This window comes from Cavia porcellus, unplaced genomic scaffold (assembly GCF_034190915.1).
Source record: "Cavia porcellus strain 051 isolate PalLab524CR breed Dunkin Hartley unplaced genomic scaffold, mCavPor4.1 scaffold_13, whole genome shotgun sequence".
In the NCBI taxonomy this organism is placed as follows: Eukaryota; Metazoa; Chordata; class Mammalia; order Rodentia; family Caviidae; genus Cavia; species Cavia porcellus.
Window position 1 is genome coordinate 11,518,233 of NW_026947496.1, and position 24,929 is coordinate 11,543,161.

General features: G+C 50.7%; 1 protein-coding gene and 1 long non-coding RNA gene across 9 annotated transcripts in view; both read left to right on the top strand.

Moving 5' to 3' along the window:
• Fars2 (phenylalanyl-tRNA synthetase 2, mitochondrial) overlaps nt 1–1,754 on the top strand; it is a 453,335-nt gene extending 451,581 nt beyond the window's left edge. For 7 of the 8 annotated variants that reach the window (XM_063259825.1, XM_063259824.1, XM_013151333.3 and 4 more), the window contains one exon: nt 1,496–1,754. In XM_063259825.1, the coding sequence (XP_063115895.1) occupies nt 1,496–1,634 (139 nt within the window). In that variant the 3' untranslated portion in view covers nt 1,635–1,754. The remainder of the gene's footprint in view (nt 1–1,495) is intronic. The other variant, XM_063259822.1, reaches the window with a different exon arrangement.
• A 12,570-nt stretch (nt 1,755–14,324) lies between these two features.
• Nucleotides 14,325–24,929, top strand: part of LOC134478396 (uncharacterized) — a 32,058-nt gene continuing 21,453 nt past the window's right edge. The window contains exon 1 of the long non-coding RNA XR_010051015.1: nt 14,325–14,995. This is a non-coding gene — a long non-coding RNA (uncharacterized LOC134478396). The remainder of the gene's footprint in view (nt 14,996–24,929) is intronic.

Here is a 24,929-nt window from a genome sequence, read left to right on the forward strand (position 1 = left end):
CATGGCTGAGTAGCATTCCATTGTGTGAATATACCACATTTGGTTCATTTGTGGGTGGACATTTCCACTTGCGGTGATGAGGTATGCTGCTATCAAATGCCGGTTCTTGTTTGAACACCTGATTTCGGTGCTTTGGGTTTACCCTCACTAAGGAGTTGCTGGGCTTTTATGAGGACCCAGCGTACCACTTCCCACCAGACTCCCTGGTCTGGAGTCCAGTCCTGCCACTCCCTGAACTCTGTGAGCCTGGCAAGTTACTTTTGCTCTCTGTGTCGGTTTCCTTAGCAAAGGCAGTCATGCCCTCTACACAGTGGGGTTTTGTGAATTAATGCCTGAGAGGCCTCCGTCTGCCACCGTTACCATGGGGGCGGAGGTAAGCAGTTCCAAGGGCTCAGGGTAGGAAAGCTGCCATGTGATGCCGTGGAGCTCCGGTCCGGACTCTCAGGCAGGTGGCTGAGGACGCCCTCCGGCTTCACGGCATCCTTCCTCTCATCTGTCCAGGATAAGCCAGGGAGGCCTTGTGTCTGCAGTTGTCATGGGAACCACACTTTGCGACAGAGGAGACCTGGGGCTTCTGTTCATGACCACCTCTACACCTCCCTCTGTCCTCTACACAGCCCACCCTTAGTGACCTAAGACTTCCCACCAGGCCCCCCTTAAGGAGGCAAATGGGGAGGAGTCTTTTCCCCTCACCTAGAGTGAGCGGGCAGGTGTGTCCCACTAGGGAATGCCCTGGGCAAGACTTCCTCCCCAGGGTCTGGATTCCTGTGGCTCTGCACACCCCAGGGCTCTGAGCCTGGCTGCAACTGCAGAACTTGTTCTGCCTGAAGATGGGCTCTGGGCAGGATACACAACCAAGCCAGATGGGGAAGAGAGGGCCCTGGGAGATGCTGGGCGGCCAGGACCAAGGCGAATGCTTCACTTCCCAGGCGAACACTCCCCGGGGTGTCCGGCATTGAAACAGAATGGGGAGAGGAAAGGCGAGGGGACCTCAGAGAGTGCCATCACCGGGTACTAGGAGCCCCTGAATGATGGGGATGGTCAGATCGTCCCATAGATGTGAGCGGTGACCCAGGTGCCAGTGGCACCTGCAGCCCACTTCAAGGCCATGGCATGACAGAAGGGAAAAGGCAGAACCTGGGAGCCTGGGGCAGGCCTGAGTGCTGGTCATAGCTCCCAGCTGCTGAATCAGACTCTCAAGGGCTGAGCGAGGAAATCAGGTCTGTCAAAAGTATCCTTCCCAGAGGATTGGGAGGCACCAAGCCCAGTGGTTTATTCAAGCTAAATTTGTCCTAATCATCACTGTCTCCTGAAGCATTGAAAGACTCCGTCATCCCGGCAGGGACAGCTCGGTAATGAAATGCAGGTGGAATCCTGGCTTCAGCTCAGTCCTCCGCTGTGGTCGGTGGAAGGAGTCTGATCTTGGCAGGCATTTCCACTCCCACAAGTCCAGGCACATCTGTCGCTCACCTGCCTCGTTCTGTCCCCTCTGCAGGACACACAGGACCAGCCACTGTTACCGCATCACCTACCGCCACATGGAGCGGACACTGTCCCAGAGGGAGGTCAGCCACATCCACCAAGACATCCAGGCAGCCGTGGTGCGGCAGCTGGGCGTGGAGGGCCGCTTTTGACGTCACCACACCAGGCTCCAGGGGCCGTGGAGAGAGGAAAAGGTGTGTTTGTAAGCTGGAGCATCGGCCCTCGTCTGATAAATGGGGACTCATAGAAAATAAAGGGTCCGTGCTGAGAAAGTGTCTACAGGTGTTGTCTTTAATTTAGGGGAAGGGAAACGAGGAAAAGAACAAGGCTGTCCCTCCCCGCCTAGACACGCGGCCCCTTGGCTGTCCGTGTGGTTAATGGGCCCCAGGGATCCATTAAGCACCGGGCCTGATTCTGTGCCTCAGGGTCTCTTCCTCTCGGTAGTGGGCACAGTCACAGCAGCACAGAGGCACATCAGGACAGCTCATGCGCTTGCTGTACTGCAATTTGTGGGTGCTGCATCTACACAGACCGAGGGTTTGTGGCAGGTCTACCAGCAGCCCTTTCCCAACAGCTCGGATCGTTAGTGTTTTTGACAATAAAGTATTTTTAAACTCCAGTTAAACACAATGCTGTTGCACACTTAGTACACTGCATTGTGACACACATGCACACAGGGAAACCCCGGGGTTCACATAGCTGTCTCTATGGTAGTGTTCACGATACCACAGTGACCTAGATCCAGACTCATGATACCTCCAAGATGTGGGTGTCGTGATCCAGGGAGCCTTCGGAATTAGCTCCTCATCTTCTGCCTTTCTCTTCTTTGTTCTGCAAGAGGCAAGCTTCAAAGAGGATACCAAGGCTCCCCTTGAATGAGAAGGGAGCCACAGGCCTGAGCCAGGCACGACCTCTATAGCTGTGCGTAATCCATTGCTTGGAGTTAGATCCCAGCCACAAGGCTTGGCCCAGCTGCTTCTGCACCGAAGAAAGGAGCTGGAGCTGCCTGGGTCTGAGGTGCTCGCAGAGGGCCGGGTTCTCCCGGTCTTCCAGTTCTGTTCCCAGCAAGAGGCCTCTGCTTCCGGAAGGCGACCTTTAAGGAAGAATATGGGTCTTTGACGTCCCCCTTCCTATCCTGGGCACTTTGTAGTCTGCCTGCTTCACTCATGACCAGTTTTAATAATCAGATTTCGTGCCTGGTAAGATGCTGGAGGCTGAAGGAGGACCGTGAGTGCTAGGATAAATATTTGATGAGCAGTGGCCATTATCAGAGGGCATGTAGGGGGTGGGCAGCTGCTTCCAGAGGGAAGGAATGGCTTTAATAGCATCTTGTCATGTTGTTAATGTGGACTTTGCCCTTGAATTTTCAAGGGAATTCCAAGGCCGCACAGCAAGCTTGGAAGTGAAGCCCTGTCCAGAGTCCTGGTGGCCCTGGCTGGGTCCTTGGGGAAGTAGGGTGTCAGCGTGAGACATGCAAGGAGACCAGACAGTCAGTGCATTCTCAGCAGCCTTCTCCTGCGGACCATTCCTGTCCAGCCCCAGGCTACATTTCTGGAAGACTCCTTCATTCCCATGACTATTAGACATTCGTTCTTACTCTCTAATGCAACAAGGTAGGTGAGCCATGTGAAAACCCTGGTACCACACACACCCAGGCCCCAGCTGGAGCAAATATTTGTCAAATGCAGGCCTTCACTCAGCCTGATCAGGCAGTCTGAGACAGGGCTGGCTCTCTGGAAAAGGCTTTCTCTCCAAGGGTCTTTCTCAAACATCCCCCAATACTCCATGGGGAGCAATTGACTGTTACCCAAATTTCCCCAATGAGGAAACAGGTCTAAAGAAATCCCAGGACTTGGTGGCATACGGTAACCAGGAGGCGACAGACTCAAGCCTGTGACCTTCAAATTAGTGGGATCTGCCCTAAAAGAAGCCAGCTGGATGCGGGTCTGGGCCCCTCTGCTCCTCCCAAGGCATCTGTGCTGTGTCTGAGAATTCAGCCCCCTGAGGGGCCAGTCCTGCCCCTGGCACCTGTGCTGACAAGAGACCTGTCCTGCCCCTGGGACACTGGGGAATGTCCAACTCTCCAGGTTTTCATTTGAATTTTCACAAGAAAATAAACAATAAGGAGGAAAAAGAGGTCAGATGATCCCTCGTATAAGCAGCTACTTTGCAGTTCAGTGGCCACTCTGCTCAGCCCCAGATCCCCCATACCCCTTTGCCAGTGCACTGTGAGAGTCAGTCCTGATGACCAACTGGATTGGCCTGAGAGTTGCCTGGGGATTACTATAGCCCACTTCCGGGTGTCTCTGGTGCATCATGGGGCCGGACCTTGGGGACTGTAGCTTAACCCTGGCCCCACCTTCCTTGGCTCTTCTCCCATTCTCCCAGCTTTGCTCCTCCACACCCTTCCGCCACGATGCCTTTGCCTCGGAGCAGCCGACCAGGTACTGAAACCGTGAGCCAGGTTAAACCTCTCCGCCTTTCACTTGAGGGGTGTGTGCTATTTTGCCCCAGCAGTGGGAGCGCTGACTGACCCAGATTCTAACAGTGTCTGCCTCAGAGCTTTGTGAGGACTGGGCGAGGAGGCACCACACTAGGTACAGACCCAGCCCCAGAGAGCCTTGTAAGGGGCCCGCTCTGAGCTCTGAGATCTCCAGTTATTATTCAGGGAGAGGAGGAGGAAACCGTGATCTGTCAGGATTCAGACAGATCCTGAGGGCATCCACATCTCCTAACCTGTATGCAAGGATACTGATGTCCAGGGACAGAACAGCCTACCTGTGGTGTCAGCGCCAGCTCCGGTTCCCACCTCCAGGACAGCAGCACCGCAGACAAGCCAGGGACCTCCCAGTAGGTGTGAAGCCTGGGCCTGAGACCAGTGTGGGTCCCATGGGGAGGCTTTTGGTGCCCCTCTGTCCTCAGAGGGGCAGTGAGGTAGATTCATCCTCAAACCAGTACAGCCAGCTGGATACTGGGACACGAACAGAGGTGCAGCAAAGTTCCTGCATGACAGAGGAAACTCTAAGCCCACATGGTCTAAGGACCCCACAGGAGCAGCAGTCCATCCCCAGATGGGTGGTGTGTCCAGCACCAGAAGGCAGGGAGAGGGGAGGAGGGTCAGCCAAGGCATGTTGGCTGTTGGCTGTGATGTTTCTTGGTCTCTCTCTCTCTCTCTCTCTCTCTCTCTCTCTCTCTCTCTCTTCCACCCTTAGGGAGAACTTGACATTCTCACCATCAAAACAATGGAGAGAACCCTGAGGTCAACAGGAGAAATCAAGGTGGGCACCTAAACCCGGGGAAGCTGCATGACCGATTACAAGGACCTCAGTGCACTGCACTGGCCTGCATCCCTGCTGCACGCCAGCCCCAGGAAGGACACGGACATGGGGTGTGTGTAGCACACAGCTCACTGGCTGCTTCCTTCTGGCCCAACCAGGAGAATTGCAGGAAGCAGTGTGTTCCTCTAAATCCATGAGCTCCACATGGTCAGGTTCAACCCACCAAGGATCGAAAATACTCTTCCAAAAACACTATGCTACACTGAACATACACAGACTCTTCTCTGTCATTATTCCCTAAGCAACACACTATAGCAACTATTCCCATAATGATTTTATCTAGAGATGACTTGGTTATACCTAAAGACCTACATATGCATGTACCGTCATATACCTAAAAATAAATGGGAGAATGTGTCCAGGGTCTATGCACATCCTGTCCATTTTATATAAGGACTTGAGCATAAATTTTGGTATCTGAAGGCAGCTCTGGAACCAATTTCCTCCTAAAGTGAGTACTTTATTAATATTAATAACAAAGGTATCAAAGCAATTCAATAGAGGAATGAAAATCTGACAAATGATACTATTTGTGTACGAAAATGAAGACAAAAATCACAACCCTTACTTCATGAAAAATTAATTCAAGTTAGTGCACTGACTTAACTATAAAAGCCAGAAACTATTAAGATTTAAGAAGAAAGTGTGAGATAATCTTTGTAACCTCAGGTCGGCAAAGATTCCTTGGGACATAGAATTAATACAGAAAAATAGTAAGCTAGAGTCTTTTCATAATAAAAACTGCTTTTTGAAATATGTCATTTAGAAAATGAATAGGCAAACCACAGATGGAGGGAAAGCACCTGTAACACACTGTTGACAAAGAACTTGTATCTAGATACATAAAGAATTCCTACAACTCAGTAATAAAATCTTAAAGGAAAGAGCAGGCAACACAAACACTTCACAAAAAGGTTGATAAACAGGATGAAAAGCAGTTCCACATTGTCAGTCATCAGGGAGACGCATTTGTCAGTCAGAGGACAGACAGCTCCACTACAGAAGAAAGCGGACCTGTAGGCGTCTGGGCTGGGAAGGCTTTGGCCCCAGAGGACTGGAGGGCTTTGGGGTGATAGAAGCCTTCCTTGTCCTAGGAGAAGTGCGGGCGACACAGATAAACCCATCTGTCGCAACTCATCAAACTCCAAGCGTTACGACCTGAGTCTTTTGCTGTAACAGCACAGTGAAAGAAAGAAATCACCCCTGCCAGGCCTCACCAGCACGAGCCTGGGGCCAGGACGGGGACCAAAAGGGCCCCAGGGACAAACTTGTCCTTGAGCTCCAGAGCAGCCAGGTGTGGCACTGTCTCCAGGAGGGCGACGGCCACATAGGCCTCATTCTGCCCGCTGATGACCTGGGCACCCATGGTCACGAGAGGCAGGCCGGGACTTCAGCGGGGGAGGAGGAGCATTCTCAGTGCTCACCTGCAGGTCTCCACCCCGATGGCAGCTTCTGTGCCCCCCAAGGAAATGGGGACCAAAGGAATGAGAGGGATAAAGCCAGGGCAGTCTCCTGCAGTTGTCAGAGGGCTGTGTGTGGCTCTGGGAGGGGGCATCGCTGTGCCCCTCAGCTGTCACAAGTCATCGGGTCCCCGGGGGGCCCAGGGAAAGGAAGCTTTGGTTGTCACAGGAAATCCAGGATAATCCAAGTGACATCTTAAGTCTTTTCTGTTGCTTCCATAGCAGGACAGGACTGTCTCCTCCTTATGCCCTCTTTACTCCCTCCCCTGTCTCCCTGGAGGACACAGCCCAGCCTACCTAGCTCTAATGCCTACCTAGGTCGTGCAGTGAGACCTGATCCCTGGCTCACCTTGCTTGATGACGGAAACAACACCCGGCAGAGCCGTGTCCCTGGCCAGGCAGCAGGCCAGGCTCCTGTCGGCAGGCACAAGTCACCCCAGGACCACGGGGGCTCGTAATAGTACAGGGAAAAGGAGCTCCTGGGTCCAGAGAGAGCTCAAGGGCGAAGCAGAGCAGCGCCAGCCCCCTGCACCCACCCAGCTGCTGGCTATCCCTGGGCCCACTGTGCACTTCCAGCCTGGCCATGCCCCTGAGGACAGGTGGCCTCATCTGTGCCGGACCCTCCATGAGCTCAGAGCTTGGCCGGGCCAGGCCTGTGGACATATGCCGTTCTACCAGTGTGAGCCTGGGGCTTGGGACATGTGGCCTAGTAGGGTCACATGGACACTTTTTCAGGACGGGAGCCAGCAGTCTGCCAGCTGTGAATATTCTGGGCTTTGGAGCTGGGCAGACACAAGTGTAGCTGTGGTGCTGGGCACAGCCATGTCTGAAGGACACAGGGCTGGACGGTCACAAGGATTAGACATTGCATATGGCACAGCTGCTAGCGCGGGCCTGGTAAGCGGATGAGGGGGAGGCTGTGGTTCCCAGAGGGCCACGGTCCCCACGGAGGGGATTTGTGGGCTGGGAACCTTCTGGGAAACTGGTGCTTGCAAGTACCCCAGTAAACCTGGAAGAACCTTAGAGGTCACTTTGTCTAGCAGCCCAGTTAGAGATGAATCACTGAGGCAAACTGGAAGGAAATAGCTTGCTGTAATGCTTGGATAACTTCAACTGTAAATATAAAAAAGCCACCCTCTATTAACCTAAACAATTATTTCATAGCATCAGACATCTGGAGGAGCCAGAGTTGGCTCCCTAGGCTCACACTGTTGCTGAGATCCCAGGCAATTCCCTTTTCTCTGTTCTGTTGCCTGCAGTGGCCATGTCTTGCCTCTTGGCTGCAAAAGGGTTGCAGGAACATCAAGCCACATATCCTCAAACCATAACCTCCCAAAGCTAGAAACAAAGAAAAACAAACAAACAAACACAAAACAAAAAACAAGAAGTCATACCTTCTCTTCACAACTTCTTTTACCGTAGAGAAAACATTTGTCATCCTTCTCCTCCAGTTCCCTTGGCAGGAATGGGCCCACACATGCATTCCAGGTCTGGTATCTTTCCTGGACGCTGAGCTCTGGCAGGTGGCTCCTTCAGCCTTGAACAAGGCCTTACAAATTTTGTGTGGGGAAAGGGGGACCTAGCCCTGGCAGGGGACTGGTCAAGCCAAAGCCGGGGTCCAGCTGAACAGTATGTGGAGCCCAGGACAGCTGGGACCTGCTTTCTTTGGCTCCTGCTTCTTGGAGAGATGGATCCAGGCTGGAGCCCAGTGGAGCGGCTCACAGAGCATGCAAGGCCATTCCCCCAGGCTCGTGTGTCCCCAGACTTCTCCTGGGGGGCTGCCAGAGAGTGTGATCCCCTGTGGATGAATGAGCCCGAGATGTCAGTATTCAGGACGCGGGTGATTTGCTCTCCGGGCGGCTCTTCGGGACTTTTCCTCTCTGCGTGGCTTTCCTTCACATGTTTTAAGCTCTTTACAAATGTTAATTTATTTATGGCCATAGCCCGTAGTTCAGTAGATGGCAAATACTCTTTCCAGGCCGAGAGGCGGAGGCGCTGGCTCACAGACACACACGAACCCTGAACCCTCGGGGCCTCACTGTCACCACAACCAAATGCTAAGCCCTTCGCCACCTTCCCAAGCTAACTGTCAGGGCAGCGAGTGCAGGTGACCCACAGGCTCAAAGCCTGGACCAGCTGGGCCATGGGGAGGCCATGGTGGCTCTGCATGGTCTTAGGAAGAAAGACAGTGCCAGGTGGACTAGAGGGGAGAGAAGGAGCCTCAACTGCAGCTGGGGCAGGCTGCTTGAGGTCCACGTGGTCCCAGCAGGACCAGGCGCAGGCCCGAGCCCCCAACCCCGCAGTGTCCAGGGCAGGACTCATTCCCCACACTTTCCGGACCTTCTCACCACCAAGGGAGTTCACAGGGTTTCTCTCCCCCGGAGGGCCCCGGGTTTCAAAACATTTTCATCTCCCAAACAGCTGCGTTTGCCACAGAATAATTTATCCACTTTCCCGTTGCAAAAATTATTCACAGATACACACAACTGCCAGCTGCTGTCTCTGATCAGCAGAGATAACCCTTATTATCAGATGCGTGTGCCAGCGTGTACGTGTGCCAGCGTGTACATGTGAGCACGTATGTGTGTGAGTGTGTACCTGAGTGAGTGTGTACCTGCGCAAATTCTTACCAAAGCAAAAAAAATTGTCCCTTTCCATAGCTCGAGCAGCCTCCTTGGAGAAGCAGAGGTTTTTCATCATCTCATGAAATGGTCAGCATTGTTTTCAGGCCCTGTCCCTGGTCCAGGCAGTGCCCCACATCCAGGGTCTCCTTTAGGGAGCCACCACACTGCATCATGCAGGAATTTGATGTGGAGGGAATCTCTGTCCTAGACTCTGCCAGTGAACTGTTAAAGATTTCCAGTTAGGATCGAGCCCTGGCCAGCCAGGAGCCTTGAGCATTGAGTCACCAGTGCCTCAGTTTCCCCGGCAGTAAAAAAGGAATGAGATAGTAGGGTCTTTAGCTGAAAACAGCAGACACAAACTCTGCTCTTATCAAATAATTATTAGAAGGATGCTGTGGAGAACAGCATGGCATTTCTGCATTAAGTGAGCCACAGGACCTGCTGTGGGACAAACCGGGGAAATGAGAATAGCGTTCAAACAAGAGCCTGGAGGGGAGGCTCAAGAGGTCTCTTCACAAGTGGCAGAAGCCAGAAACAGCAGTGTCCATCAAAAGGCATGACAGGCTGTGGTCCGTGCTGCACTGGACTGATACTCAGCCATGTAGACAGCTGAACGTCACACTAAGTGCAGAAGTCAGATGACAGCACAGATAGGCACAGTGACAGGCTGTCGATTGGTGTTGCCCAGGAGGAAGGGACAGGGACTCCTTCATGGGCACCGGCTTCCCCTGGACAGTGCTGATGGCCAAGGTGACCTCGAGGAAATGCCCAAGGCCACTGGACTGTACACTTGAGGGTGGCTGGAATGATAAATGTCAGGTTATGCATCTTGCAGAGGGCTGGATATGGCCCTCGTGCTGCCGCCCAGGGCTCTGTGGCCTCCTGCAGCCACAGCGGCTGCCGAGAGGGCTGGGCCGGGGGAGCACTGAGAAGAGGCGTCCCCGGAGCAGAGGCAGGGGAGGCCCTGCTGTTCTAATCTGGACTCAGGCCCTGGACTTAGGCTCTGCTGCCTGCTGAGACCGGAGGCGGGAACACTCCCAACACAGGAGGTGGCCAAACAGCCGTTCAGAGTGACCAGTGGGAGACAGACACCGGCTCTAACCTGCCCGGCCCGTGTGGGAAACGCTGGCACTCTGTGTCCTCCTGAAGGGTCCAGCACAGAGAGTCGGTCCTGCCCTTTGGGGTCCTTTAAGGCCGCCTTTTCCTCCCTGCATACCCTGGCACCCACCGCCCCAGCCATTAGTCAAAAACCACTGCTCGCTCATTTGTCCAAACTAGAGGCTTTGACACTTTGAGCAAGATGACAACGGCTCATTCATCTGACAGATGCTAATTCTTGCCCTTGGCTTTCCAGGATTGATTTCAGAGCTCCGCACAAGGGCCTGGCTGTCACTTCCATGGAAATCAAGTGGCAATGAGAAGTGACCGGGAAGGGTGCCCTGGTCCACTCTCCAGTCCGTGTCCCTAACTTGCCATGCACCCTGACCTTGGGGTGGGGCAGGAAACATGGCATGGCATGGGGGGCCCAGCCTCTGACCTCCAAAGCGGATGCTTCTAAAAGAAAGCATAAGGGAAAAGGACAGATAGGGTCAGAGTTAGGGTTTGTCTTTGTAAGGTTTTACGTTGATGTAATTTTAGACAGTCAGAAATGTTGAAAAACAGCACCCGGATCTCCCCTGCACCTTTACTCAGACCCAGCGGTTGTGTAACATTTTGTCCCCTTTGATCTGCCTTCCCTCCCCTCTCCCTTGCATGTCCTCCCTGTGCCCTTTTACCCCTCAATACTCTCAAGTTCACTTCCTGAAAACAAGAATGATCGTGTAGATAACCTCAGTACATTTATTAAAAGTTAACACTGATAGAGAATTAGCATCTAACATTCGGTCCGTATTTAAACTCATCCCGGGTCCCGGTGACGTCCATGATAGCTGTTCCAAATTCTCGAGGTGTCGGTCTGACATCATAATACCTCTGCGATGTCCCCTTTGGCAAATCACTGCCTCCTGTTCCTGGTCCCTGGCTCCATCCCTTGAGCGCTTCCTCAAAGTGGGTCCCGGAACTTTCCCTGTGCACCCGCAGCTCAGGGGACCCGCAGCGGACTTCACAGAGTCTAGGGCTGCCTTCCTGACTCCCTCAGCCCTGCCACCCTCTGCCTGTCTGCTTGCGGGTCACCTGGGAATCCCACCCCCACGCCCTCCAGGCAGTGCGACTTCTGTCCACCTTTCCACACCGCCACGCTGAAAAACCCACTGCAAACTGAGCTGGTGCTCCACAAGCTCCTGCCTGCTCTTACCCACTTCCGGGACTCTCAAATTGTCCTCTAAAAAATGTTCTGCTTTTTTTATTCTGTTAAACTCAGGTGGGTGGCATTGGCTTGTATTATCTGTATCACTGTACTCGGGAGACCAAGGTCCAGGATTCATAATTTAAGCCCAACCCGGGCAATTTAGATCACATCTCAAAAAAATACATATTTTTTGGTACACACACACACACACACACACACACACACACACACACAACCTTGTTGAGCCTCCATTCCAAATCTGTGCTGTCACTAGCACAAATTTGACCCCGTGGATGACCTTTATTTTCAGTTACATTTCATTCAATTATTTATTTATCTGAGTAATCTTTTCATGCTCCCTTTTTTGAGATCCTTGTGGGACCTTATAGAAATAATAAACAGTTCTTCGAGGTGGAGCTAAACACACAAAATGAGGCAGGTGCCCTGTGCTCCGACCTGTGCGAAGCTCAGCCAGTGACTGGCGAGCGCCCCAATGCACGGTGAGGAGCCCTCGTGGAAGCCCGTGGCTTGGATCTCCCCAGGCAGTGCTCCAGTGTTGGGCGTTGCTGGGCGACCCTGGAAACAGCCTGCCTGCTGGGTCCGGACTCCAGGGAGGCAGCATCACAGCCTGAGCGGCTCCACCAGGTCAGCTCATTTCTTCCCAGCCCAGCCGGGAGACGGAGCCCAGGGCCAAGGTGTGTGCAGGCTGGGTTCTCCTGAGCCTCTCCCCGCGACGGGGGAAGGCCGTCCTCGTCTTGTTTTGCTCCCTCTCTCAGGGGGGCTCCAGGCATCCTGGATTGGGGTCCACCTCCCGTGGCTCCATTCTGCTGTCTTCAAATACGACTCTTTCTAAGGCACTTGGGTCAGGGCTTCCCTACCTGAAATTCAGGGGACCCCATTCAGTCCTCCGCCTCGCCAGCCACCTGATCTTGGGGTGTGTTAGGGTAGAATCTGGGAGCCTCTGGAAGGCTCAGGAGATCTCAGGTGGGACCTTTGAGTCTTCTCTTTTGTTTCGGTTTTCCTTGTTGTTGTTATGAATTTTAGCTTTATTTTTTCCCTCTATTTTTAAATTCACGCATGTTTGCAGCCCACAGTGTTTACATTCCTTGGAGGGAGCTGGCACCCGGACAAACACTTCTCAAGTTCTCCTTTCCCCCCTCTCTTTCTCCTTCCATCTTTTGACCCTCTTCCATTTGAGAAAGAGCTCTCTCCCTCCTTCCTGTCATCCGTCTTATCTGTTGCTCCATATTTATGTTTAGGGTTTCTCACATAATAGAAACTCATGACATTTAAACCCGCGATTTACATTTAACATTTTGGTCTCAAGGTGCACCCAATTCCCCACCGATTACTGAAGTTTATCCTTTTTTAAGGCACAATAGTATCCCATTAGGTGTAAATACCGTATTTTCTTTAGCCATGCATCTGTTGATGTAATCTACAGGCTATTTCCAATATTTAGCCATTATGAATTGTGCTGTTATAAACATGCATATGTATGGATCACTGTAACATGATGTCTTTAACTCCTTTGGAAAGATACATTGATGGGGAATAGTTGGGTTGAGTAGAATTTCCAGTTTCAGTTTCCTGAGGAATCTCTGTACTGATTTCCATAATGGTTCTGCTTTCTCTTATCCACTTCCAGTGCCCAAAAATAGTCCTTAAAATATTTTATTTTATTTTTAGTCAGGCAAATGGCACTCACCTATAATCTGAGCACTTGGGAGAGTGAGGCAGAGCCATAATTTGAGCCCAATCTAGGCAATTTAGCAAGACCTTGTCTCAAAGAAATATACATTTAGTTTGCACTGATTACTGTGGTACCTTTGGGAAGTGATTGGCTTATGGGGCCCCACAGCTCGCTTGGTATTGGAAGGTAGGGTTTAATTGACAGGAAGAGGCGGGTCACTGGGGGCGTGGCCTAGAAGGACTTTCCTCCCGCCCAGCTCCTGCTTCCTGTGCGCCAAGCTGTGAGCAGTTCTTCTGCGAACTCTCTGTGCCGTGCTGCCTTGCAGTAGAGCCAGCTGACTATGGGCAGAAACCCCTACAAACTGAGCTATGGAAAGGGAAAATCAGCCTTTCTTTTTGAGTGGTGGGTATTAGGGATTATGTCTCAGCAGCTAGAAAGTGACGGAGACAATGCAGTCCTGCCAGGTTTGCCTGACAACGGTGGGCTGTCTCCATTTGGGCCATCAACTGCATAGACTCTGACAAGAAGACCTTTTCAGGGTGCTGGAGAGCTGGGGGTGCCCTCATCCGGTGACCTGTGGTGACAGTGCCAGCCAAGGATGAGGACTAGCATCTCTGGGCCTCCCCAGGGACCAGCCCCTTCTTCGTCTGACCAATAACTGCTGTGCTCTGTTTTCTTAAAGTATCGGCAACTGTAGACGCAGGAATCCAATCAAATCGCACAAAATAGCTGAATGATGAAAGACCCCTTATTCCGGCAGTTAAAAAATGAGGTACATTTACTGTAGCGTTGCATTAATTGCCCTACTGGTTTTATTCACATGTAATTGATTCTATATTTATACATTTTATATAAGTGCATCATATTATCTATTGAATATATAATATCATATAAATTTACTGTGGACAATGTGATACTGTAAGGTGTGTACATTTTAAAATGATTTCATTCACATTAATTAGCATATCCTCCCCTTATAGTTATTGTGAGTGCATGTGTGTGTGTGTAGGGTGAACTTTTAAAATCTGTATTTCATTAGCAATTTTCAAGTGTTTGGTATATTAGTAGTAGCCACAGTCCTGTGATGTATAACCCATCTCCTTAACTTACGCCCCCTTGTGACTGGAACTTGGAACCTTTTGGAGATCATCTCCATGTTTCTCCACCTCCTCCCTAGCCTTTGACCACCACCATTCTCTCCTCTGTTTCTATAAATTCAGCTCTTTCAGATTTCACATGCATCTGAGCTCTGTCTTTCAGGGTCTGCCTTATCTCATCTAGCACAGCATCCTCCAACTCCATCCATATTCTCAGCAGTGACAGGACTTCCTGCTCTGGGCTGAGTAGTATCGCATGGTGGCCTGTCTGTGATCTCACACTTGTTTGTCCATTCATCTGTGAATGAGCCCATAGATTGAGTCCCTGTTTCCATAGCTTGGCTACTGGGAGTGATCCTGTAACCAGCAGGAGAGCGCAGACATATTTTCAATGCATCTGTATCCATATCTCCCAAATGGGCTGCTGGATCACACGAAGTCCAATCTTGCTTTTTGATGGGGGCCCCGTTGCTTTCCATACTGGCTGTGCTAATTAATGCACACCCCGTCCCCAGTGTATGAGGGTCCCCTTGCTCCTGCGGCAGAGCTCATTATCACTGTCCGTGTGATGCTGGCCACTCTGGCAGATGTGAAGTGAGGCATCATTTCTGTTTTATTTTGCATTTCCTGATGACTAATGATTCACATACCATTTGTATTTGTTTTTTTTTAGAAATGTCCTTTCAGGTTCCTTGTCTAATTTTAAGCTGTGTTTTTCCATTTTATTGTTTGAATTTAGTCCGTGTTTTGGATATTAATCTTCATTAGGTACATAGTTGCTCAGTAGTTTCTTTTGGCAGCGGGCCTACATCACATGTTCTGGTCAAGAAAGCAATCTCTGTAGTTGATACTGAAAGTGAGGCCCAGGAGAAGGTGGCTGAGGAGTGGAAGACATTGCGTTGACCTCAGGCATCAAGGTGGAGCAGAGGACGGAGGAGGGAGATGGTGGAGCTGAAATGCAGCGTCACCCCTGAAACAGAGGAGCCAGGGAGCGACAACACTGTGAGGCTGGAGGTGAGGGCTGGGGTCTTGTCACCAGGTGCGGGGGCCAGATTTCAGTCTCAGAGAGCTGGGAAGCCACGGTCTGAGATGTTCCCTCCTGCTGCCTGTGCAGAGTGGCGTCCAAGGTGGGGGCAGTGGGGTTGCGGTGGAGGGGGCTTGCAGGTCTGGATGCCAGAGGTCTGGTGACCAGGACCAGGAAAGAGGCAGAGGGAGGGGGAAGTGGAGAGAGCCAAGATGGGTCAGTGGGGTGCAAAGAGCAAAGAAAGGGGTGGCTTCATAGGTGCCACCGGGGCTTCGTGGCTAGAACAGTTGGATGGTGGGGAAGAAACTGGAGGAACACAGCCCTGGAGTGGAGTGCATGGGTGACATCAAGAAATTACTGGACAGAGTTAAACAGGCAAGAGAGACTTCAAAAAGACTATGGTGACGAGGAGAGAGGTCAAACTCAACTCCAAATACAACAGGGGCAGCAGGGGCTTTATGGGCGGGGCAGTGTGGAAAATTACTCAGAGGGGCTTGGCTGGGTGTTGGGCAGGGGCAGCTCTGCTAATGTGGCCTGGCAGGATTCCCAGCAACCTGAGCTCCAGGGGCGGAAGGTGAGAAGTCATCCAGAAGAGGACCCAGAAGGGCGGGACTCAAGTTCCTTCTCGGTTGCCTCTGGAGGATGACGTGGGATCTGCCCTGGCTTTGTGCAGTGTGAGATGTGGGGCGGTGGGGGTTGGGGTGAACTGCAGTGTGTAAATCTGGAGCTCGGAGGAGAGGGTGGGCTGCACAAAAACATGCGGACCTCAGGATAATGATGGCTTTGGGATGCCATGGCTACCGCAGTGCTCTCTGTGACTCTGAGTCAAACAGGCCGCTTCTGAATCCTCCTCAGAGGACTCAAGCACAGTGAGCAGGGCCCCTTCCTTCTCCTCCCTTGGACTTGGGGTCCTTACTACATGGAGATAGACTTAATCAGGACTGGTCTCTTAAAAGGAGAGAAAACTCTCATCTTCCCCTACTGCTGGCTTCTAGTGCAATGCTACTTAATAGGACTTAGTGAGTGTGAGGCCCTGGGTTCAAACACCAGCATCAAAACCAGAAAAAGAGCTACATATAAATGCTGTGTTGGCTCAAGCTGATGGAACACGCAGCTGTGGACCAGGTGGCCCATCAGCAAAACAAACTGATTTCTAATCATTCTGCTGGCTGCAGCCGGGTGATGGCGTGGATGGGTGTGGTCAGGGCCACTTCTGGGTTATAGGTGGCTGCCTTCTCGCTGTGTCCTTGTGTGGTCAAGAGTGATCATCGTTCTCCTGTCCCCTCTTATAAATATACTGCATCCATTTGTGCTACTCTAACAGAATACCTGAGCCCTGGGTAGTTATAAAGAACAGGAAGTTCTGGAGGCTAAGAGGGCTGAAGTCAGAATGCTGGCAGAATCGGTTTCTGCAAAAGTTCTGGTCTCTGCTTCCAAGATGGTACCTTACTGCAGAAGATGGAAAGGCAAAGAGATTGGATTCTCTCCACCAGATCTCTGGAGAAGCACCTGGTCCCATTCGTGACTTATGGCCCAGTCTTCTCTTAGACCATCTGCTCCTGAATATTAGCACAATAGCAGTACCAGAATTTTGGAAGGGACGCATTTAAACCATAACTTTCCTCGATGCGCCTCCCAGGATTCCTATCCTTTTTATATGAAAAATACTATTCACTCCATCCCAAGAGCCCCAGGTGTTTCAATTCAGTTCAGCACTGACTTAAAAGTCTGAAGTCCAGAGTCTCTTGTGAATCAGATACCGGTGAGACCCCGTGCATGATCCATTCTTTCCAGAATAAATTTCCTTCCAGATGTGGGCCTTCAAGGTCAAATAAGTGAGGCCCTAGGTGCCTTCATTCCAAATGGAAAAAGAGGGAAGAAAAAAAGGGCCTCAGGACCCCAGACTAACACCCAACAGGGAGAAGATCACTGAATCAGAAGCCTGCAGAACCCCTTCAGCTCCACAACCAGCTTTCCTGGCTCACTGGGGCTCGGAAGACCCACCTTTGTGGTTTTGCCAGGCTCAGCAACCACACAACAGCTGGCGATGGGGTGCTGAAGGCTCTCCCACGCTGGACTTGCTCGCTTGCATCAGTCCTAGAGTCCAAAGGCTAAGGAACCTGGAGTTCTGCTGCCTGAGGTCAGGACCTGCTGACACCTGAGAAAGGACCCGAGAAAGCAAAGGCTGGGAATCCACCTCTGTGCTCCACTGGGCTCCCCAGCTGACCGACGGTGCCTGTGTCCATGGAGGGTAGCTCTTCCACACCCAGGCCACTGACTCACCTGCCAGTCTCCTGTTGGGATGCCAGGTCATTCTGATCAAAAGCAAAAACCATCAGGGTTTCCTTTTCATCAGCAGAAGGATGGGCTCAGTGCCTACTGGGGCTCTGCCAGCTCCCAGAGAATCCCCTTCACCCAATCAAATGGCTGCCTAAAATCAATGCCCAGAAACCCCTTGTGACCTGAGCACCTCCCAGCTTCTAATGCCTCTGCCCTGTGGGGTAGGTTTCCAACATAATGGATTTTGGAGGATCAGACGCCCTCGGTCCACGTGCTTGCCTGTGCTTACAACTACGTATAAGAATTAATCCAAAGTGACCTGAAGAAGTAACAGCAAAGCCACACCCCGCCCTAGCCCCACCGGCCGATATTTGAACATTGGACCCATGAGCTCTGGCACTGCTCTGGCCCGGACACGCGGTGATTTCCTGAGCCCGCAGTGCAGAGTGAGGAGGGCCTGGTGATCTCGCAAGGATGAGAGGGCGCCTGGGAAACGCTTCCTGGAAGATAAGGAAAAGATCCTTTTTCAGTTTGAAAAACCTCAACTTCTGATCTTTGTTGACTCACTTGATCCTAATCCCACACCTAACAGGTTAAGCACAACAAACAGACAAACACATGAGAAGACCTCTTTTAAGTACAACCCTGCAATACATAATGATATTTTTGGCCAGTGATGGGCCACATGTATGATGACTGTCCCGCAAGGGTACAATGCAGCTGAACTATTTTATCACGTTTACTGCCTCTTTTCTGGGTTCCAAGGTGATTAGATACGTGAATATTTACTGTCACATTCCAGTGTGGAGTGAGTCACCATCGGATCCCAGAGCAGGACCCTGTCCAGTGAGAAAAGAGAGACTCCCCACGTGGGGAGGTGCACAGGAAGCTCGCAGCTGCCCCACGCAGCTCTGCTTGCAGAGAGCTGGTTCTGCAAAAATCCACAAGACATGCACTGTGCCCGTCACCCCTCTGTTCCCACCAGCACCCTGTTTATCAGCTGGCACCAGACCCACCAGCCAGAGACCTGAACTGTTAAAGCTTCCCACTCTTCCCAGCCATGCTCCCCTCCTCTATCTAAACTCCCCTACCAAAACTCCCTGTAGCCTCTTTCTCGGGGCCTGTGTTCTTTTCGCCCTTGCCCTGTCCCCACCTGGATTATAATAAAACCCTCAGTCGTTGCTTAAACCTTACCTGCCTCTATGGATTCATTTGTGCCTCAGTTTACCCTCACAGTCACAAGCTGTACAGGTTGACGACCGCTTAGGAGCTACAGGCTCAAACATGTAACCTGGACATGTGGTAGGCTGTCCCATCCTGGTCTGTGTAAGTGCATTCCACGGTGCTCACACGACACAAAACGGCCTCACAATGCCATTGTCACAAAGTGCCCTGTAGTGATGGGTGACTATTACTGTGATGTGGGTTTAGGTCTGAAGAAGCCCAAGGTGTTAGTCATTTTATTAACTAAAAAGAAAAGTACTGGGCTAGCACCACAGCTACCATCACTCCGTGCATTCCCTTCTAGCTCTTCCAAGTACAGGTATCATTTTTTTTTTTCACTTAGGATATGTATTGGTCAGCTTTCCATTACTGTGACAAATATCTCAGAAAAATCAGTGTAATCATAGAAAACATTTATTTTAGCTCGTGGTTTCAGATGTTTCAATCCCTGATTGGTTGGTCTGTTGTGTTTGGGCTGCTGGTGAGGAGAGCATCGTGGCAGGAGCATGAGGTGCAGGAAACTGCTCATCCCATGGAGGCCAGGAGGCATAGAGAGAGAGGGGGAAAGAATTGGGGCACTAACACTGTACCCTTTCAAAGCCCCAATGACTTCACTTCCCCCCACTAGACCCCACCTCCTAAAGGTTCCCCTATCTCCCAGTGGCATCCCAGGCTGGGCACCAAACCTTTAATGCATGAGTTTTGGGGAACACCCACCTAACCCAGAGCACTGCTTGTATAATTCTCTATTCTTTTAAAACCTAACACTGCAAGATGTGGTCACTTGTTGCTAGTTACAATTGTGGACTGTCTAATACTCTGATGGCTGGACATACCACAGTCTGTGTAACCATCCTCCTATTATTTTATATGCAAGTTGCTATCCGTAGAATAAAAAGCTCTGTGTGAAGTGAACATCGTCATGCATACGGTGTTTCTTACTTGTGGATGAGTTCCTTTGGGCTAGATTCCCAGGTGGAAACTTCAGAGTCAAGTGGTGCTGTTTTGTTTTATTTTTAAAAATGTTTATGATGATCTAAACCGGGACTCGAGGATGAAATAGGAGGAAAAGAGGCAGCTGTGCCACAGACACTAATGAGCTAGTTAAAAACCCCGAGGGAGAAGCAGGGGCTGTGCGCTGCCTTCAGAGCGCAGGGCTCTGGGCGTTCGTCTAGCTGAGCCTTTCTTGATGCCTCCGGGGAAGATACAGAAAACTGAACTGCTTCCGCGTACAGAAGTGCGGGGTTCAGAGCCCCGGGGGGAGGCAGCTGCAGCCCTGACAGACAGTTACCAAGGAGACCTCTGCTGTCTCCCTCAGGTCCAGGTTAACAGTCCTGAAGCTGAGCTGGGTGGCTGGATAGAATTGGCTCAAAAGAAGAAAATGGGGAGAAGAGAGACAATGACTTGGAAAAACAATTTCACTGTGAACCTCAGGAGTTAGCACCAAACGTAACCCAGAGATCATCCTGGTTCTTTCCTTTTCCTGTGTGACTCGTGGTTTGGTCTTTTCTCTGTGGTGCATTTATTTTCATTTTGGTTTAATAAAATAGAACCACCTGTGTGTTCCACTGCACCTAATTATGCGAGCCCGTGGGGCATCCACTGTCTCTGCAGGGGAGCACACGGGGCCTGGGGGGCGATGCACGGAGGCATAATAGGGTGATTATTGTGGCCGTGTGCAGACTGGAAATGAGGGGCTCACACCCACACACTGACTCCCTCCTCTGCGCTGCACTGCCAGGCTTTAGCCTGCAGCAGGACTTCTGGACCTACGAAAGTGTCACTGCCAGCTGCTCACAGGAGTTCAGGAGCTTCAGTCAGCTGGGTTTCCATGCCATCACTGTCTTTCCCAGCTTTCAGTGCCAGCCTCATGGAGCCTGGGAGCTGGACTCCTCGATGGGTCACTGCCATTTATTGGAATCTTGCAAGACCAGGCTTCCAGGTGCTGCTGCCACCTACAAGGGACATTGTCTATATTGGCAGCCACAAACCAGTAACAGCCATCATACAACTTCGGGCTAATCAGGCAGAATAGTGGAATTTCTAGTGTGTGATGGGTAGCAAGTGTGATTCATGGCCCACAAACTGAGCATGCAAAAATACACACCTTTTCACATTTTCTAGAATACATTTTCTGACTTCGAACTTCCATTTAGGTAGCTTAAAAACACCATATGTTGTTTGGGGGGTTCTTCCTTTCACCAGAACTGGTCTAGAGGAACTGACTTGAACGAAGAGGTTGATCGTTGGTTATTAGTACATACAAAATGCTCCTGAGATGCCCACGGTGGGTATCTGGCCATTTTTGTGCTGCAATAGAGACAAAAAAACTTCCCTGTGTGTCTGCCTGTGACTCTGTCGGCCCGGCACTTCACATGCCATTTCCTCCCTGGGTCTTCACCGCCGTTAAGAGACATGCCTGGATTGAGAGATGCCAGAAATGGTAGGGGCTTTTCTTTTAAATCTGTTGTGTCAGTCAGCGATGGGAAAGGTGTATTCAACTCACAGTTTTGGTAGTTTCAGTCCATGTCGGTTGGCACATTGCTTTTGGGGTGGTGAGAAGCCAGCACATCATGGGGAGGTCACATGGAAGAGGAGGCTGCTCACCTTATAGTGACCAGAATTGAAAGAGAGAAAGGAGATGCCCCAGGGTCCCAGTACCCTGAAGGACACCCCCACACCCCCAGTCCTAGTTTCCTTTCACTGGGGCGCCTCTTACTGGTTCCTCCACCTCCCAGGAGCACTGGCTGAAGACTGAGCCTTTAACGCATGGGGCTTGGAGCACTTATGCACACCGCAGCCCCAGTGCAACCTCTTCTTCCTGGTTTCTCAAGGTCTTCTGTGAGTTCCCTTTCCCAGTGTTTAGAATTTCCTACAAAATAAAGAAGCCGGAAGTGAATTACTGGTGTGCCAACCCTGCATATAGATTTTTTTTTTTTTTTTGTCAGTACTGGGGATCGAACTCACGACCGCCTGCTTGCAAGGCAGGTGCTTATGCTGCTGAGCTAAATCCCTGCATATAGTATTAACACAGAGCTGCCCTCACTTTCCCACCTCCCTTTCTTCTTCTCTTTCTTCCTCTTCCTTTTCCTATTCTCTTTCTTCTTCTTCCTTTTCCTAGTCTGTTGGAGAGCAGCGCGGAAGCTGAATACATGTGCAGGGCTGTGGCATGTCCCGGGCATGGCCGAACTGAGAATGAGGAGATGCCTCTGGCAAGACAGGCCACAGCTGAGGCCAGCTAGGGACTTTCTGGATAGTTTTCCTTAATTAGCATCATCTGTTGCTCTGAGGGAGTCCGTGAGTCCCTCCCAAGATCCTGCTCAGGGTTCCTCCATTGTCCACTCAACTCTTTGCTTGTTCTGACTAAATACGGGCTGCCCAGCATCAGTTGGCCAGCTAGCAAGGTTACGAGCTCTGCTGAGGATTTCACTCCTCCTGCAGCCCTAAAGATCGTGCCGCATGGCTCATTCCTTTGGCCTTCACTCTGTACCCATTTGGGAGACTCTGGGGGGATCTAGGCACAGACCCCATCACAAGTCCACTTCCACTTCTTCTTTTCCCTCTTAAGATAGCACTCTGTCAACTTCCAATTGCCCCTGGGGTAAAGTAGTGAACATGCACAGTGGGTGCACCATGGTTCCCCAGGAGATGACCGAGGCCCAGTCCAGGGACAAGAGGAGGGGCAGGACTGGCCACTTGGCACGATCCAGCTGGGGTGGGAAGGGCCGGTCTTGTGCACACAGCTGTGCTCTTCCTGTGTTCTATGTGTGAACAAAAGTAAACTGAGGCATGAAGCTAACACTGGAGGGCATCTCCGAAGCAGAGGAAGCCCGAGAGAGGTTGGGGTTGGGGCATGGAACGGGCAGCTGCGGTTGTTAGGCACCCACCCCTGAGATGATATGAGGCACTGGGAGGATTTTCCTGACTCTTAGAAAAGGCCACCTGCCACTCAGGGTGGCAGGTCTCTATGCTAATCTGAATCCCACAAGGAACAAGAATGAAACACATCGTGGCCAGGTCCGAGCTTCTCCCAGGATGGCAGAGAAATCAGTATGAGTCAACCGCACTGAAAGGTAAAAATCAGGACATAGGATATTCGCAGTGGCATTCCTTCAGGCAAACAAACGGCAAACCTTTTAAAGATTCATTAGTAGAACAATGGATAGATGAGCCTTGATACAGTCTTGCGAGGGAGTATTACTCTCAAAAATGCAATGCATGGAGTAAGAAGAGCAAGCTGTGAAAGAGTGCGTGTGTCAGATTCATTGCTAACAGTGTTAAGCATGAGAAACAACACCATGTTCTATGTGGAGCTGCAGGCGTGTGCGTAACGCTATCGTGAAGAGCACAGTGATTATAACCTAACTGCACGGCTGTGCTGATGGGAATTTTGGGACTGATACTCAGAGAGTGTCACAGATACTGGTGGTGTTTTATTTCTTCTGGTAGTGGATGCGTGGTAACTCATTTAAATATATATACATATAAACTATTATATTTTATATATAATTATACAGTATGTAGATGCACACCTTACATATTTCACTTTCAAATAAATAGTGAGTTAGCTGTGAAAGGAAAAACAAAAAGAGGAGAGAGTAACAGGAATTCTGATCTGGATTTATTTTTGATTTATGGAGAGGAATTAGGTAAGAATCTTGGTAGGAAGGAAAATGTCATTTTAGGATTCCTATTGCTGGGAATATAAACATTTTGGGAATAAACTTTTAAAAAAATATTTACATAGAATTATATTCACAGAGGATCTCATTTATATTCTTAATATTCAAATCCAAAGGCAGTGACGTCCAGCCAGCCAGCACACTGAGGTGGCCAAAGATGTCCCTGCCAGGTTGTGCAGAGCTCAGATTTTACCAGGCGCCTTTTGGAAAATGAAGCGGGTGTGACAGCTGTGGTGTGGTTTGTCCCTAAGGCTCCTGTGCTGGAGCTTGGTCCTCAAAACAGTGCTGAGAGCCAGGAACTTCTAGGAGGTGGGCGTGGGAGCCAGTGTCAGTTCCTGGGTGCTGCCCTTGCAAGGGGCCCCTGTCCTCTCGGAGGAGTGGGTGCAGGGCCGGGGAGCCTGCTGGAGAGCCTGGGTGGGACACTGTCACAACTCACAGTAGCCCTTTTCTCCAGGCCTCAGTTTATGCAGGACAAATCAGGTCACCCTCAGCCATGAGGACCATTCTGGGGCAAGATACCACAGAGCCATAGGTGCCATCACCTGTATTTAGCAAAGATGAGTGGCCCAGCGCACAGAATGACCTCTTTTCAGGCTGGTAACGAGATGGGATTCCTTCAGCTATGGCTTGAACACCCCCTCCAAAACTCGTGCTGAAATTTAACTGCCCTCATAAGACTGTTGAGCACTCAGGACCTTCAGGAGCCCTCATGAGTACTTTGATGCCCCCAATTTGGTCCTGGGTTACTTTGTGTGAGAGTAGGCTGCAGACGGAAGGGTGAGCTTACAATGTCCTCTGTCTCCTGTGCTCTCTTTGCCCTTACTCCATGTGATGGCATCATAAAAATCTTCTCTGGACATCAGAGCCAAACTCTCAGAGCCCCCAGCCTCAAGAACCATGAGCCAAACAAATGCACTTTATTATTTATAAAGTATCCAGTCTGGGGCATTCTGTGACAGCAGCAGAGTGACGTGCCCTGTGTGCTTTGTGATGTCGTAGCATCCAACATCCTCCATGCTAGCTCTAGGTCCCCGTCAGGCTGGGCGTGGAATGTTAAGCTACAGGAGACGAAGAAGGTGTCCCTCACTCTGGTGCCCTCTGAGCTCCCACCCTGCTCTCACTGGGAGGCCTGGCTCTCACCTGAACACAGGGAGTGGGCCCCTGCCTTCCTGACAAATCCAGACCCCCTCAGTCACCTCTCTCCCTGTCTCAGACAGACAAATCGATCAAGTGAACGGACGGGAAAACAAAGGTCCATTCACTCTTCCTTTCCACATACTCATTTAGAATCATTACAAGAACAGAGCCAAGGGGAAACATTTAGGACCCCTACCACTCTTGTGACCTCAGGAAATTTTCTTAACTCTCTAGCTTTTCCCTCTCACTTGCTTAAAAATACATATTTTTAACCTACTAGATGATGTAGATAAAGTACCCAGCACCTGCTGGTTCCTCTAAAGGATACTGACAGTGGTACTACTTATATGCCCACCCAAGGAATACATAGATGGATTGACCCAAGCACTAAGGAAACTATGTTAGTCAGCTCTCCATGGCTGGGACAAAACACCGGAGAATAGCAATTTAAAGAAGGAAAAGTTTATTTTGGCTCATGGTTAAGAGGATTAAGTCCATGGTCAACTGATGCCATTATGTGATTATGCCATTATTGTGATTATTGTGGTCAGGCAGAACATCATGATGGTAGGAATTCAGGAAACAGACACACACACACACA